This window comes from Choloepus didactylus, chromosome 2 (genome assembly GCF_015220235.1).
Source record: "Choloepus didactylus isolate mChoDid1 chromosome 2, mChoDid1.pri, whole genome shotgun sequence".
In the NCBI taxonomy this organism is placed as follows: Eukaryota; Metazoa; Chordata; class Mammalia; order Pilosa; family Megalonychidae; genus Choloepus; species Choloepus didactylus.
Window position 1 is genome coordinate 98,910,675 of NC_051308.1, and position 16,531 is coordinate 98,927,205.

At 38.1% G+C, this 16,531-nt stretch overlaps 1 protein-coding gene across 5 annotated transcripts in view; it reads left to right on the forward strand.

Annotated features, from left to right (window-relative positions):
- The first annotated feature begins 2,908 nt into the window (after nucleotides 1-2,908).
- TMCO1 (transmembrane and coiled-coil domains 1) overlaps nucleotides 2,909-16,531 on the forward strand; it is a 111,762-nt gene continuing 98,139 nt past the window's right edge. For 4 of the 5 annotated variants that reach the window (XM_037825451.1, XM_037825454.1, XM_037825453.1 and 1 more), the window contains exons 1-3: nucleotides 2,968-3,184; nucleotides 3,490-3,567; nucleotides 16,340-16,399. In XM_037825451.1, the coding sequence (XP_037681379.1) occupies nucleotides 3,115-3,184; nucleotides 3,490-3,567; nucleotides 16,340-16,399 (208 nt within the window). In that variant the 5' untranslated portion in view covers nucleotides 2,968-3,114. Of the gene's footprint in view, nucleotides 3,185-3,489; nucleotides 3,568-16,339; nucleotides 16,400-16,531 lie in introns of all 5 variants that reach the window. The other variant, XM_037825455.1, reaches the window with a different exon arrangement.

Genomic DNA, 16,531 nt, shown 5'->3' on the forward strand with positions numbered 1-16,531 from the left:
CAATTCTTGTCTTTTCACTTTCTGTAAGATGTCTTTTGTTAAAAATTTTTAATTTTAATATAATAAATTTTATCAATTTCTTAAGTTAGTATTTTGAGTCTTGTTAAAGAAATTCTTCCATACTTTGAGGTCCAGAAATATTCATCTATTATTTTTATTAAATGACAGTTTTTTAAACATTTAAATCATTGACCCATATGTAGTTGTGTATGGATCTAATTTCATTCTTTCCATGTGGATAACTATGTTTTTCATCTTTTATTGAATAGCTCTTCTTCTCCCCACTGATCTCTTATACCATCTTTGTCATATATTACAGTCCATATTTGTAGACTCTTCTTTTCTATTGGTCAATCTGCCCATCCCTGTGCCATTACAGTGTCTTAATTACCATATCTTAAAAATAAGTGTTGACATCTGGTAAGGTTCTTCTTCTTCCTTACTCTTCTTCAGAAGTATCTTGGCTATCTTTGGACTTTTACTTTTCTATAAAAATTGTTAGAATTAATTTATCAAGTTCCATGAAAAATTCCATTGGGGTTTTGATTTGGAATTGTATTAACTCTATAGATCAATCTGGGGAGAAATGACATCTTTATGATATTAAGACTTCTATCTCTGACATAGTAAGTTTATTTATTTAGGTCTTATTTAATGTATCTCAGCAAAGTCATATAAATTCCCCATAAAGGTCTTATTTATCATTTTCTGATTTGATCTAGACACTCTCAGACAATACTTTCTAATGCTATTATAAATAATGTCTTCTTTTCAATTATATTTTGATTATTTGTTGCTGGTATACAGAAATACAACTGCCTTTTTTTTCTGATGTTATAGTCAGCAACCTGCTTGCTCACTCATTATTCTCATAATTTGTCTGTAATTCTTTCATGTTTTCTATGTAGATAATGTTTACCAGACATGACCATTTTACTGGACATTACCATTTTATTTCCTTTCTTTTTCCTGCCTTACTGTTTTGACTAGAACTTCCAATACAAGATTAAGTGGAGATGGTGAGGTGTGTATTCTTGCCTAACTGGAATGCAATAAAAATTATACCTAAAGAAAATATGCAGAGTTAAATATTTATACTTGTTTCATTTAAACATAAGACACCATGAATTGTAAGACGTGCCTTATTCTATGTGCCACTAAGAAAAAAGAAAGCTGCCAATTATAATTCTAAGACACTACTGATTTTAACAATCTTTCTGATTTAGAACTGTTAAAATGTGAAATACTTAATGAGCTAAGCATCTATATCAAGAAGTTAGAAAAAGAACATCAAAATGAATCCAAAGGAGACACAAAATACAAGGAGAAATCAATGAAAAGGAAAATAAATATGCAATAGAGAAAGTCAATAAATTTTAAAGTTGGGTCTAGCAAAAGCTAAACTAACCAAACATATAATTCTTTGACCAGATTGATCAAGAAAAAAAGAGAAGGTATAAATATCATGAATGGACAAAGTAGATGGAACTACAGATAAAACAGACTTAAAAGTTAAGAGACAATTATATACCAATAAATGGAAAAACATAGACAAAATAGACAAATTCTTAGAAAAATAGAACTTATCAAAACCAACTGAAGGAGACAGAGAAATTATGAATAGTCTTATAATTATTACAATGTATAATCGCCATGGGGAACATTGGCGATTGTATCTGGAATTGTATCTTAATCATCCTGTTACACCCTATAGTGCTTACCACTCTTCCTTAAACATAGTAGAAGCTCAATAATGTCCATTATGAGGAGACAGGGTCTCTGCTACTAAGTCTAAAAGAGGGGACAAGAAATGCACATATAATTAAAAAGGTCAAAAGTAGTATTATAAGAGAAATATGTTTAAAAGCACAGTTTAAGAAAAAGGAACCAATGACAGAAAGGAGAGACAGCTCAGCCAGAGTCTGGATTTTCAACTACACACACAATTAGTTTGAAAAAGCTGAAAACCTCTACATAGGCTCAATACAAGCTGCTGAAAAATTTTCTTGGATATATTCAACTTTTAAAGAGTTTGAATGAAATTACCATCATTTGTAGGTTGAACTTTCACATAAAAATCTGGATTTCTGGATTTTCTTGAAAATAGATTAGATCTCGAAAACTGGGTGCTCATTCTCCCAAAGATATTGGTTGGATTTGAGTATCAAATCCTCCTTTCAGATAAGGTAGTACCCTCCTATTCATCGCAGTATTTCCGCACCCTTTTCTTACGCTCAGCCTGTTCAACTCGTTTACATTATCCTATTACCGCAAGCATTTGGATTCATGATCCCTTCTCTAGCCACACCACTCACTGCTCGTACACACCATGTATTTTCAAGCATCCGTGTCTTTGCCTTTCCATTTGTCTAGAAAGTCCTTCTCCAAAAGCACTCCTACTCTAAGACACTACTCCAATTCCTTTCACTAGCTTTCTCTGACCACCTCCTCAATTGTGCCACCGCAGTATTCCTTTCATACAGCTACTAAAACTCTAAAATCACCGTAAGTACAAGTTACTGTCCTTTCAGGATGTGAGCTCCCTGAAGCCAGCGCCCACGGACTAACTCATTTTTGCGTCCCCAGCCTAAGTCCGGGGCCTGACACCTAAACACAGGCGTTCACTATGTGTCTGCAGAAGTCGATCTTTCTACATTACGGCAAACCTAAGCTGAACTATCTAGTTGGCCACAGAGATGGGCTAAGGCCGAAGCACAGACAAATCCAAATAACAGGGTCGCAGAGAAAGAAAACGGTCCGATGAACCCCCTTTTTAGGAAAGACCGTAAGACTGGCCTGCAGCCACCGCCGCCACCGCCACCATACAATCTCCCACTGCTGAGTTCTAACTCTCGCGAGATTCTGCCTGACTCCTCCCCTTCAACCACAGAGAATTGCGGGTTGGTTTCCACTAGCTTCGCGGCGACGGCACGGCTTTCCCGATCAAGCCCTTCCGTTATCGTAGCCCGGAAGTGGAAGTGTGATTTCCAGTCTGTCAGAGTCGGAGTGTTACTCGGTGGTTGCAGAAGCCCGGGAAGTTGTTTTCGTTTTTCTTTCCGTGGCTTGAAGGCACTTCCCCCTTGGCGGGTGGAAGCGCAGGGACTGAGGTGCGAGATGAGCACCATGTTCGCGGACACACTGCTCATCGTTTTTATCTCCGTGTGCACGGCTCTGCTCGCCGAGGGTGAGTGCGGCTACTTTTGGGATGTTTGCTAGTCCCCAGGGGGAAGGATCCTAGGCCTGGGGTCCCTTGCGCCAACCGGGGAAAGGTCGCGAGCGTCACTTGCTTGCGGCGGGAGAAGGGAGGCTTACATACTCTACTCCAGGGGACTTGGGTATTTTGGGAGACATTCTCACATCATGGTATAGTTAAGTCAGTTGTCTTAACATTTAGTTGAAATCCTCCTCCAACAATATTAACAACTATTAACAGTTTTTTCTGACCCTTCCAAACATTTCTCCATTAGCATGTTACTTTTAATGTTTCAGGCATAACCTGGGTCCTGGTTTATAGGACAGACAAATACAAGAGACTGAAAGCTGAAGTGGAAAAACAGAGTAAAAAATGTGAGTATGGCCATGTCCTTTAAATACAGTTTCAACACATCAAGCTCATTTAGTGCACATTCACAGTAAATGTTTTAGGAGCACGACTCTGATACAAAAACTTTATAGAAACACAAAGACGAATCTGATCTGAATTAAGTCTATTTAGAAATATAAGACTTTATGCATAAAAGTATAATACAAACCTGAAAGGAGAAAGGGATACGAGAGTACATATTATGTGTTGCGTGGTTCTAAAGAAGAGATCCCAGTCAGTTGTGAGAGACCATGGAAACCTTCGTGATGCAGATAGCCTTGCAGTCTTTCATGAATAGTTAGAATTTAGAAAAAGAATGGGGTGGGGGAAGGAACTTTCAGGCAAAGGAAATAACATATGAACAAAAATATGAAAATTTTAATATGTCAGGTGTGTGGAGAATCACAGTTTAATATGATTGGTGTCAAGGTAGGTAATGTCTTCAGGGAAATACCATATTTCACTTGAGGTAAGGATTGAAGAAATGTTTGAGGAATAGGTTGAGAACAAGTAGAATTTGTTGTCTTTGAAATAGAATAGGGATTTCACAGGATATAGCCAACAGACTTGTAAAAGGGTGGCTAGGGTATAATGTGAATAGTTCCTACTAATCTGATTTGGCTTCAGTGTTCTTTTCTTCCTTGCAAGGATTAAACGTAACTTTTGTTTTTGTTTTTGTTTTTAAGACTTCCTTTGATTTTTTGTATTCTATTATTTTTCTGTGTGTCTTCATAAGAGTTTGAAGTTTTCTTTCCTTCATTTGTGATTGATTGCATAAGTATTATCTCCACATTATAGAAAAGGAGATGGAGGTTCAGATAGGTTAAATGACATGCCCACGTCACAGAGCAAAGAATTAGAGACCAAACTCAGGTTTTTAAAATTACAGTTTACCATTCTTTCAGTCACTCAGTGTTAATAATGCACTTCAGCATATTTAAAATCAAACTCATGATCTTTACCTCCACAAACTTGAACCTCTTCCAGGATTTCCTGTTCTTCTGGTGAATGGTATCTCCAGGCTTCCAGTAGTACAAGCTAGAAACCTTGATATGCTTTTTTCATTTGGCTTCCAGGACACCATGCTCTTGTGGTTTTCCTCTTATCTCACAGGGCATTCTTTTGCAATTTCCTGTTGGTTCCTCTTCTTAACCTCTTCTTGAAGTGATCCAAAATTTAGTTTTTTACTCTGTACTCACTCCCTTGGTGGACTCACTTATGGGCTGTATTTGCCAATGATCCCCACATTTATATCTGTAGCCCTCTCTTCTGAAAGCAAGATTTGTGTATACAGCTGTCAGTTTGTCATTTCCACTTGGATGTCTAATAGACATATCAAATATAACATGTACAAAATTTAACACTTTTTCCTTACTTCCAAACCTGCTTCATCTGTAGTCTTCTCCATTTTGGTTGATAGCAGTTCCCTTCTTCCCATTGCTCAGGTTACACTCCTTATGTAGTCCTCTTTGACTCTTCTCTCACAACCCACATCCAACCTGTCAGCAAATATTCTTGGGCTACCTTCAGTATATATACAGAATCTGACCACTTTTCACCATCTCCACTTTCAGTCACCATGGTCCAAGCCACCATCATCTTTTGCCTGGATTTTTTCAGTAGCCTTCACATGTGTTTCTGTCTCCCTGGAGTCTTTTCTCAACATAGCAGCCAGAATAATCCTTTTAAAAGCCTGTTATATTATGTCCCTCTTCTGCTCAGAACACTATAATGGTATCTCTCTTTCACTCAGAGGAAAAGCTGAAGTCCTTACATTGGTTTATAAAGCTTCCGCTGTTACCACTCTGATATCCTCTCCCTCTGCTCCACTCACACTGGCCTGCTTGCTGTTCCTCATCATACACTACCCATATTCCTGTGCTTTGAGTTTCTAGTGGCTGTTCCCTCTGCCTGGGATGTTCTTCCCTTTTATATCTGCTTGGTCAGTCCTCTTAGTTTCTTCAAATCATTGTTCAAAGCTCATGTCAGTGAGGTTTAACTTGACCACCCTATTTAAAACAAAACAAAACTGCCCACCTCCCCTACCACTAATACTCCCAATCTCTTTTACCCTGTTCCATTTTCCCCCCATGGCTCATGTCACCTTCTAATATACTATATGATTTGCTTATTTATTGTGTTATTGCTTATTGTTTATCTCTATGTGCTAGAATGAAAGCTCCACTGGGGTAGGTTTCTTTTGTTGTTGTTGTTCACTGATGTATCCCATGCACCTAGAATAGTGCCTGGCAGATAATAGATGTTTAATAAATCTTTGTTAATTTGAAAACTTTCTTCTCTCACACTATATATACAGTCCATTATCAAACCCTGTTACTGTTGGCCTCCTGAATAGTTTTCAGGTCTTTCCACATTTCTCCATCTTGGTTACCACTGCCTAGTCCAAATTTCTGTCTGATTTGATCTGCTGCAGGAGCCTCCTCATTGACCTACCTGCATCCATTCAAATTTGTTCTTTATAGTACATTTAGAATAATTTTTCAAAACACAAAGCTGATTATGTTGCTTGCCCTTCTTAAAACCCTTCATTTCATCCCATTGCTTTTAGGATAAAGATATGGCCTATAAAGTCCAGCATGGCCCAGCACTTTCCTCCCTCCCTCTCTAGCCACATCTTCTAACATGTTCTCCCTTGCTCTCTATTCTCTGCCACCCAGGTCTTCTTTCAGTCCCTTGTAGTAGTCTTACTTTTTCGTAGTACAGGATCTTTGTTTCTGCTATTCCCTCTACCTGGAATACTTTTTCCCTTTCATTTTGTTTAATAAACCCCTACTCATTCTTCACATTATACAGTCTTATCTCACATCCCAGTCAGGGTCAAATCTTCTCATAGGATCTAATTTATCCATATATCTTGCCTTAGAGCACTTGTCACAATTGCAATTTTACTTAGGTGTGGTTATAATGATTAGAATAAAGTCTCTAACTAAACTAATTTCTATGAAGGCAAAGGTCATAGTATCTCTAGCCCCTAATACAGTACCTGGCATAGATTAGATACTTGATAAGTTTGTTCAATATTTTAAAGAATAAGTTATCTCTATAGCATAACATCACATACATTCTTTGTGAAAAATTGTTCTATGATTCATTCATTAGTTAGTCCACATACAATGGCATACAAATACAAATTTCTTCATGTCACATATATCATTCAGTTGTTTCATGAAATACAAAAGAAATTTAGCTTCAAATTTGTTTGAATGAATATTCTTATAATTTAAATATTTATAACTATTGTTTTGCCATGTAGATTGTAGATTCTTGCCTTTTTTTTTTTTTTGCTATTAGTTACAGTCTCTAGTTTATGCTGATTGCATCCCTCCCCCAGTGCCTCCCCATTTATAACACCTTGCAAGGTTGACATTTGCTTGTTCTCCCTCGTAAAAGAACATACTTGTGCATTTTATCACAATTGTTGAATACTCTAGATTTCACCAAGTTACACAGTCCCAGTCTTTATCTTTCCTCCTTTCTTGTGGTGTCTCACATGCTCCCCACCTTCCTCTCTCAACTGTATTCATAGTTATCTTTGTTCAGTGTACTTACATTGTTGTGCTACCATCTCCCAAAATTGTGTTCCAAACCACGCACTCCTGTCTTCTATCACCCTGTAGTGCCCCCTTTAGTATTTCCTGTAGGATAGGTGTCTTGTTCACAAAGTCTCTCATTGTCTGTTTCTCAGAAAATATTTTGAGCTCTCCCTCATATTTAAAGGACAGTTTTGCTGGATATAGGATTCTTGGTTGACGGTTTTTCTCTTTCAGTGTCTTAAATATATCACACCACTTCCTTCTTGCCTCCATGGTTTCTGCTGAGAGATCTGCACATAGTCTTATTAAGCTTCCTTTATATGTCATGGTTCGCTTTTCTCTTGCTGCTTTCAGGATACTCTCTTTGTCTTTGACATTTGATAATCTGATTATTAAGTGTCTTGGCGTAGGCCTATTCATATCTCTTCTGTTTGGAATACACTGTGCTTCTTGGATCTGTAATTTTATGTCTTTCATAAGAGATGGGAAATTTTCATTGATTATTTCCTCTATTATTGCTTCTGCCCCTTTTCCCTTCTCTTCTCCTGGGACACCGATGATACGTACATTATTGTACTTTGTTTCATCCTTGAGTTCCTGGAGACATTGCTCATATTTTTTCATTCTTTTCTCCATCTGCTCCTTTGCGTGTAGGCTTTCAGGTGCTTTGTTCTCCAGTTCCTGAGTGTTTTCTTCTGCCTCTTGAGATCTGCTGTTGTATGTTTCCATTGTGTCTTTCATCTCTTGTGTTGTGCCTTTCATTTCTATAGATTCTACTAGTTGTTTTTTTGAACTTTTGATTTCTGCCTTATATATGCCCAGTGTTTCCTTTACAGCTTCTATCTCTTTTGCAATATCTTCTCTAAACTTTCTGAATTGATTTAGCATTAGTTGTTTAAATTCCTGTATCTCAGTTGAAGTGTACGTTTGTTCCTTTGACTGGGCCATAACTTTGTTTTTCTTAGTATAGGTTGTAATTTTCTGTTGTCTAGGCATGGTTTCCTTGGTTATCCAAATCAGGTTTTCCCAGACCAGAACAGGCTCAGGTCCCAGAGGGAAGAAATATTCAGTATCCAGTTTCCCTGAGGGTGTGTCTTAGAAAATTGCTCCACCCTTTGATGCCTCAGGTCACTGTGCTTTTCTGCCCAGCAGGTGATGCCTGTTAGCCTATAATTCTTGACTGGTGTGAGGAGGTATGGCCTGTTCCCTCAGGCTCTGGGGTCTGGTTCTGAATGGAAAGGGCCCCACCCCTTTCCTCCTAGAGAAGACAGACCCCCCAGGTGGAGGTCCTTAGCATTTCAATGGTCTCTCTCTCTCTGCTTGTGCTGTCTCCATCCTTCCCCAAGTCACAGCCCTGGAAACTGAAAATGACTGGGGCTTTCTCCACTGAGCCAAAAAAGAAACAGATAGTCCCCTTCAGACCCAGCCGAGGCGACCCTCCGGCTCTCCAAGGTCAGTCGTCACCCAAAGCCTCTGTCTGTTTTTTGGGGATTCGTACCTGTAGTGAGCAGTTCACAATCGCTACTTAAAACCCCAGTTGGAGCTCAGCTGAGCTATATTCGCTTGCTGGGAGAAAGCTTCTCTCTGGCACCAGGAGGCTTTGCAGCTCGGGCTATGGGGGAGGGGGTCTTGCGACTTGGATCCTCAGGTTTTACTTACAGATGTTATGCTGTGTTCTCTGGCATTCCTCCCAATTCAGGTTGGTGTATGATGAGTGGATGGTCTTGTTTTTCCCCCCGCAGTTATTCTGGATTATTTACTAGTTGTTTCTGGTTTTTTGTAGTTGTTCCAGGGGGACTACTTAGCTTCCACTCCTCTCTATGCCGCCATCATGCCCAACCACCTCTTGCCTTATTTTTAGTTATCTGTATGATATTTACAAATCAGAAATCTAGGCTTTATACCTAAATTCAAACTAATATAGTTGCCAGGCAGTTTCCATAATTTGATTTTTTTTTTATTCAGATTGTTCACATACCATACAATTATCCAGAGATCCAAAGTGTACAATCAGTTGCCCATGGTACCATCATGCAGCTGTGCATCCTTCACCACAATTAATTTTTTTTTTTTCAATTTTTAGAACATGTTCATTACTCCGGAAAAGAAATAAGACAAAAAAAGGAAACTCAAATCCTCCCATACTCCTAACCAACCCCCCTCCATTACTGACTCATAGTATTGGTATAGTACATTTGTTACTGTTGATGAAAGAATGTTAACATACTACTAACTGTAGTATATAGTTTGCAGTAGGTATATATTTTTTCTCCTATATGCCCCTCTATTATTAATTTCTGGTTATAGCATGATACATTTGTTATGGTTCATGAAAGAGATTTCTAATATTTGTGCAGTTAATCACAGACATTGTCCACCACAAGATTCACTGTTTTATACATTCCTATCCTTTAACCTCCCACTTTCGTTCTGGTGACATATCTGACTCTGAGCTTCCCCTTTCCACCACATTCACACACCATTGAGCACTGTCAGTTATTCTCACAATGTGCTACTGTCATCTCTGTCCATTTCCAAACATTTAAGTTCAACCTAGTTTAAGTTCTGATCATAATAAGCAACCACTCCCCATTCTTTAGCCTCGTTCTATATCCTGGTAACTTATATTTCATGTCTATGAGTTTACATATTATAATAGTTCATATCAGTGAGACCCTGCAATATTTGTCCTTAAGTGTCTGACTTATTTCACTCAATATAGGGCCCTCAAGGTTTCTTCATCAACCCAATTTTTTTTTAAGATGGGTTTGTTCACACACCATATATTCCGTCCTAAGTAAACAGTTGATGGTTCCCTGTATGGTCATGTATTTATGTATTCACCACCATCACCACTGTCTATATAAGAACATTTCCATTTCTTCCACAAAGGAGGAGGAAGAATCAAAGAAGGTAGAGAGACAGAAGAAAAAGAAAAAAGAAAGAGGAAAAAGAAAAAACAAACAAACAAAAAAACATGACAGCTAGGAAGCAACAAAAGGAGAGATAGTTAAAATAAAATAGAGAGTCAGACAACATCACCAATGCCGAGAGTCCCATACCCATCCCTTATGTCTCCCTCTTATATGCATTTAGCTTTGGTATAGTGCCTTTATTCCATTAAAGGAAGCTTAATACAATGTCTCTGTTAACTAAGTCTCTAGTTCGCATTGATTGTACTTTTCCCCCAATACTACCCTATTTTTAACACTTTGCAAGGTTGACATTCATTTGTTCTCCCTCAAGAAAAACCATATTTGTATATTTTATCACAATTGTTGCGCATTCTAGGTTTCACTGAGTTATACAGTCCCAGTCTTTATCTTTCCTCTTTCCTTCTGGTGTCCCACATGCTCCTAATCTTCCTCTTTCAGCCATACCCACAGTCATCTTTGTTCAGTGTACTTACATTGCTGTGCTACCATCACCCAAAGTCATGTTCCAAACCTCTCACTCCTGTCTTTTCCTTTCTGTCTGTAGTGCTCCCTTTAGTGTTTCCTGTAGTGTAGCTATCTTGTTCACAAACTCTGTCATTGAATATTTTAAATGCTCTCTCATATTTGAAGGACAGTTTGCTGGATATAGGATTCTTGGTTGGCAGTTTTTCTCTTTCAGTATCTTACATATATCACCTCACTTCCTTCTTGCCTCCATGGTTTCTATTGAGAAATCCACACATAGTCTTATCAAGCTTCCTTTGTATGTGATGGATCACTTTTCTCTTGTAGTTTTCAGGATTCTCCCTTTGTCTTTGATGTTTGATAATCTGATTATTAAGTGTCTTGGCGTATGCCTATTCAGATCTATTCTGTTTGGGGTATGCTGCACTTCTTGGATCTGTGATTTTATGTCTTTCATAAGAGATGGGAAATTTTCATTGATTATGTTCTCTATTATTGCTTCTGCCCCTTTTCCCTTCTCTTCTCCTTCTGGGACACCCATGACATGTACATTCATGCACTTCATGTCATTACTCAATTCCCTGAGACGTTGGTCATATTTTTCCATTCTTTTCCCTATCTGTTCTTTTGTGTGTAGGATTTCAGGTGTCTTGTTCTCCAGTTCCTGAGTGTTTCTTCTGCCTCTTGAGATCTGCTGTTGTATGTCTCCATTGTTTCTTTCATCTCTTGTGTTGTGCCTTTCATTTCTATAGGTTCTGCCAGTTTTTTTGAACTTTCAGTTTCTACCTTATGTACACCCAGCGTTTTCATTATATGCTTCATCTCTTTTGCCACATCATCCCTAAACTTTTTGGATTGATTTAGCATTAGTTGTTTCAATTCCTGTATCTCAGTTGAAGTGTAAGTTTGTTCCTTTGGTCCATAACTTTGTTTTTCTTAGTGTAGTTGTAGTTTTCTGTTGTCTAGGCATCTGGTTTCCTTGGTTACCCCAATCAGGTTTTCCCAGACCAGAACAGGCTCAGGTCCCAGAATGGGGCAATATTCAGTATCAGGTTTCCCTGAGGGTGTGTCTTAGAAGATTGACACACCCTGTGAGGCCTCAGTCCGCTGTGCTTTTCCTAACCTGCTCAGCAGGTGGCACCTGTGAGCCTGTGGCTCCAGATGGATGTAAGGAGGTGTGGCCCACTTAGTTTCTATTTTGGCTGTTTTCCTCCAGGCTCTGGGGTCTGATTATGAATGGAAGGCAGGTAGTAAAGGTGGATACCACCTCCTTCCTCTTAGGGAAGATACACCCCTTCAGTAGTTATCATCTGCATTTAAATAGGTTCTTTGTCTCTCTGACTCTGCTATCCCTACCGTTGTCTGATTCAGAGTGCTAGGAACTGAAAATGGCTGAGGCTTTCTCCACTGAGCCGCTCAGGTTGAGAGAAAGAAAAAGGGACAAAAAGCCCCCTTTCAGGGCCAGTCCACGGACCCCCCAGTTTCACCTGTTGGCCAGAGATAGCACCTGGTCCTCTGGGCTCCCCCTCCCGGGACAGAGAAGTCTTCTGACTCTTTAATGTCAGTCATCACTAAAAGCCTCTGTTTCTTAGGGATTTGTTGCTTGTATTGAGCAGTCCACATTTATTAATTAAAACTCCAGTTGGAGCTGAACTGAGGTATATTTGCTTGTTCAGAGAGTGCTGCTTTCTCTATCAGCGAGGTTTTGCAGAGGTTTTGGCTGCTGTGGGGGGAGGGGGCTCCTGGCTCAGGTCCACAGTTTGTACTTAGAGATTTTATGCTGCAATCTCAGGCATTCCTCCCAATCCATGTTGGTGTATGATGTGTGTATAGTCACGGTTGTCCCCCAGCAGTTATTCCAGATCATTTACTAGTTGTTCCTGTTTGTTTATTAGTTGTTCCAGGGGACTAACTTCCATTCCCCTCTATGCTGCCATCTTCTTCCATCCCTGTCCATAATTTGATTTTTAATAAAACTATTTAATGTGCTTGCTATGAAGATACGTATGAGGTAGGTTGATGATGATTGGAATGACTCATTGCATTTCTTATGCTCTTAGGTTCTCTATTTTGGGTAATCTGTCAAAACTCAGTAAGCATGTATTATTTTGTTTATATGATCAATTAACATTTGATTGCTTTCTATATGTGGAGTTTACCATGTATAATACAAAATGAGTGGGCATAGGTACTGTCTTCTAGGAATTTATGATCAAGTGTACATCTATTATATTTAGCATGGAGGATATTAAAAGGAAAAATATAAGATAAATTCTCTCTTTGAATAAATGTCCTAGTTCCAAATATATAATAGTTTCTGATATTCTATATTTAGAACTTGTTATGATCTAGGCAAAAAAAGTTTGTAGGGTCTTTGAGGAATACAAAAAATATAAGTAGGTTTTGATCAGAATTGTATCAGGATGAAGCTTTCTTTTCTTGTGCTAATCTAATGCTTGGCATTATTTGGAGTCTTATCCAAAAAATATCTAAAAAAGCAGCTATGCCGACGTGGGGCCTTTGACAAAAGGTATGCTTTCTCAGTAGTTACCAAGTTGGTTGATTCATGTTGTCTGTAGGCTTACGGGTATGCTCTAAATATTGGTAGGACTTCTTTCATTGTGATACTGTTGAGAAATAGACTAATAAGAAAAAAAAACTTCAGTGAATGGGAAAAAGTATATTGTAATTAGTTAGGGTTCTCTAGGGAAACAGAATCAATGAGAGGTGTCTCTGATTATCAAATTGTAAAAGTGACTCACGCAACTGTGGGTATGCACGAGTCCAAATTCTGTAGATCCGTCAACAAACTGTCAACTCCAAGGAACATGTCCGATGAACTCCTCAGGAAACAAACCGGCAACTTCGACGAACTTCTCAGGAAATGAACTGGGATCTTCGACGAATGTGTTCGATGAACTCCTCAGGAAAAGAACTGGCAACTTCAATGAACTCCTCAGGAAATGCTTCACTGGGCAGCCCACGAAGAAGTGAAGGTCCTCTATCTGTCTTGCTTATAAGTCTTCAACTATTAATTGGATCAAATCCAGCCAATTGTATTCTCTCATTGTGGAAGGCACGCCCTTTGGTGAGTCATCAGTCACAGCTGCAGTCAATTGACTGATGATTTAATAAACCAGCCTGTTGGTTTATTAACCAGTCTCAAACGTCCTCACAGCAATTGTTAGGCCAGTGTTTGCTTGACCAGACAGCTGGGTCACCTGGCCAAGTTGACACATGAACCTAACCATCACAGTATATCTAACTTGATTCTTGTAACAAGTTGATTTATTTGAGAGAATTTATTAACTGTAAGCCAATTAAGTACTGTATAAGGTATTTATGTTTACAGTGACACAGGATAAAGCTTTTAGATTAATTTGTAAACAGACAGAACTCTGGAATTCAGAATGCAGCAATAGCAGATTGTGGACAAAACTGTGTTTTGTGGTAGATAGCTTTTATTTCTGTCAACTCTGTCATCCCCAGTTCTTATTATGACGTTAAAGTTATAGTGAATAAATATCAACACAAAAGGGTTTCTTCACAATCTCATGGAGTTTGAAAAAACATTAGATTAATTTATCTTATCCCTAGAAAATATTTATTTAGTCTCAAAATCCAGTCTGCTGGAAGACTAGGCTAATGTGTATAATTTCTTAATACTTACATTTTGTAGACTTTTTTTTTTTTTTTTTTTTTGCTGTTGTGTTGTATGCAGTCATGGTTAAATGCCAAGTAGTTGTGTTATACTCTTTTGGAGATAAGAAAGAAATATTTTTGCTTCTCTGGTTAATAATAACAATAAAGAATAGAACATTCAATGTTTTCTGCCCATTTTGCATTTAAAAATGTTATTTCTGTAGTGGTCTTATGGAATTTGACTTAATTTCTTTTCGTGATCTCACTCTAGCAGGTTCGTACTAAAACTATAGAAATACACATACATATACACAAACACAGAAATACGTATTTAGTCAGCACTTTAAGATTTTATAGCATAATAATATACTAAGGGAAAGAATCTTACCTGACAGTTCTCTTTAAGGGAGGTTTTAGAACTAATACATTTGCAGTACTGTTTGCTAGCCAAATAAGTACACTGACATAATATGGGGAACAGACAATGTAAATAAACACGGGATACAAAATGAGTGGGCATAGATACTGTCTTCTAGGAATTTATGATCAAATGATCCACAAGGCTTTCACAATCACAGTCACCCCTTGTAAGCTACATTGTTATACAATCATCTTCAAGAGTCAAGCTACTGGGTTGCAGTGTGATAGTTTCAGGTATTTACTTCTAGCTATTTCAATACATTAAAACCTAAAAAGAGTTATCTATGTAGTGCATAAGAATGCCCACCAGAGAGACGTCTCGACTCCATTTGGAATCTCTTGGCCACTGAAGCTTTATTTCGTTTCATTTTGCATCCCCCTTTTGGTCAAAAAGATATTCTCAATCCCACAATGTTGGGTCCAGATTCATCCTTGGGAGTCATATCCTGCATTCCCAGGGAGATTTACACCCCTGAGAGTCAGATCCCACGTAGGGGGAAGGGCAGGGAGTTCACCTGCTGAGTTGGGTTAGCTAGAGAGAGAGGGCCACATCTGAGCAACAAAGAGATATTCACGGGGAGACTCTTAGGCACAGTTATAAGCAGCTTTAGCCTCTCCTTTGCAGTAATGAGCTTCCTAAGGGCAAGCCCCAAGATAGAGGGCTCGGTATACCAAACCGCCAGTCCTCAATGTGTGTGAGAACATCAGCAACAATCCAGGTGAGGAAGTCCAACACTTCCTCGTTTTCCCCCAGCTCCTCAGTGGAGCCCTGCATATATGTTTTTATTCTCTGCCCAGATTACTTTGGGATGTGTTGCTATTTCACACTAACCTATACAAACCTACCAGGTCTCAATTCCTATTCAAAGTTCCATGTAGTTATGGTATTTGAACAAACTATAGAAGTTAAATTGTTTAGGAAATATAGATCCTGCACCAACTAAACCTCTCTTCCCTTGGTCTCACATGGAAGTTGAAGTTTTAAAACAGTCAGTATCATCCACTAAAGGTAATTTTTGACATGTCTATTCCTAGTCCATTCACAGATGATAAAAAACAGTCAGTATAAAATTTAATGTATTATATTATCCCTTTTCAAAAACTCACTGTTACATTATTATATTAATTGATAAAAAAAAATTGGTCTTAGCTTTTTGGGCTTTCTTCATGCTCCTATCCTGTGCATATGACTATCTTACCACTTTCTTGTACTATAATTGGTATTTGATCATCTGTCTTTACTAGATTAGTCTTTAAAGACCAAGAATCAGGTATTGCCTTTTTAATCCACCCATAACATTGCCTGTTATTCAGATACCCAATAGTTGAATGAAACAATTCCTACCTTCCATAGTAAATATAAGAATGGAACTATAATTAACCATAGCGATCTGAGAAAGCAGAATTTGAAAGTTGTGCCTAGACTTTGCCTAATGTAATCATCCTCAACTGATGGTCTGAAAATCTTCTTAATTTTGATTATGTTGTGACTTAATACAGTCCTTTATGAGTATTTGATTAATGATGCTTACACTATCATTTTATTCTTAGAATGTTGTAGTGTCTACCTTTTACTGTCAGTGGTGTAGGAGCAGGCCAGTTGACTTAATCATGGTCATAATCAAAATCAATGAGTAATTTCCTTGTAAGCTTCATTCATTGGTTCAGCCATGAAAAAGCATCCTTTTTTTTAGCATAATGCATAATTAATTTTTACTGTGTTACTATGTTGTTTACAGTGGAAAAGAAGAAGGAAACAATAACAGAATCAGCTGGTCGGCAACAGAAAAAGAAAATAGGTAAGATGAGCTACTGGTCTGAACACAATTTAGCTTTTCCCTGGGGTGGGAGGGAAAGGAAATTCTTAGATATGAAATTAAAATAAAATTGTTAATAGTAACAATTCATGTTTTTATAATTTTATGGCTTAC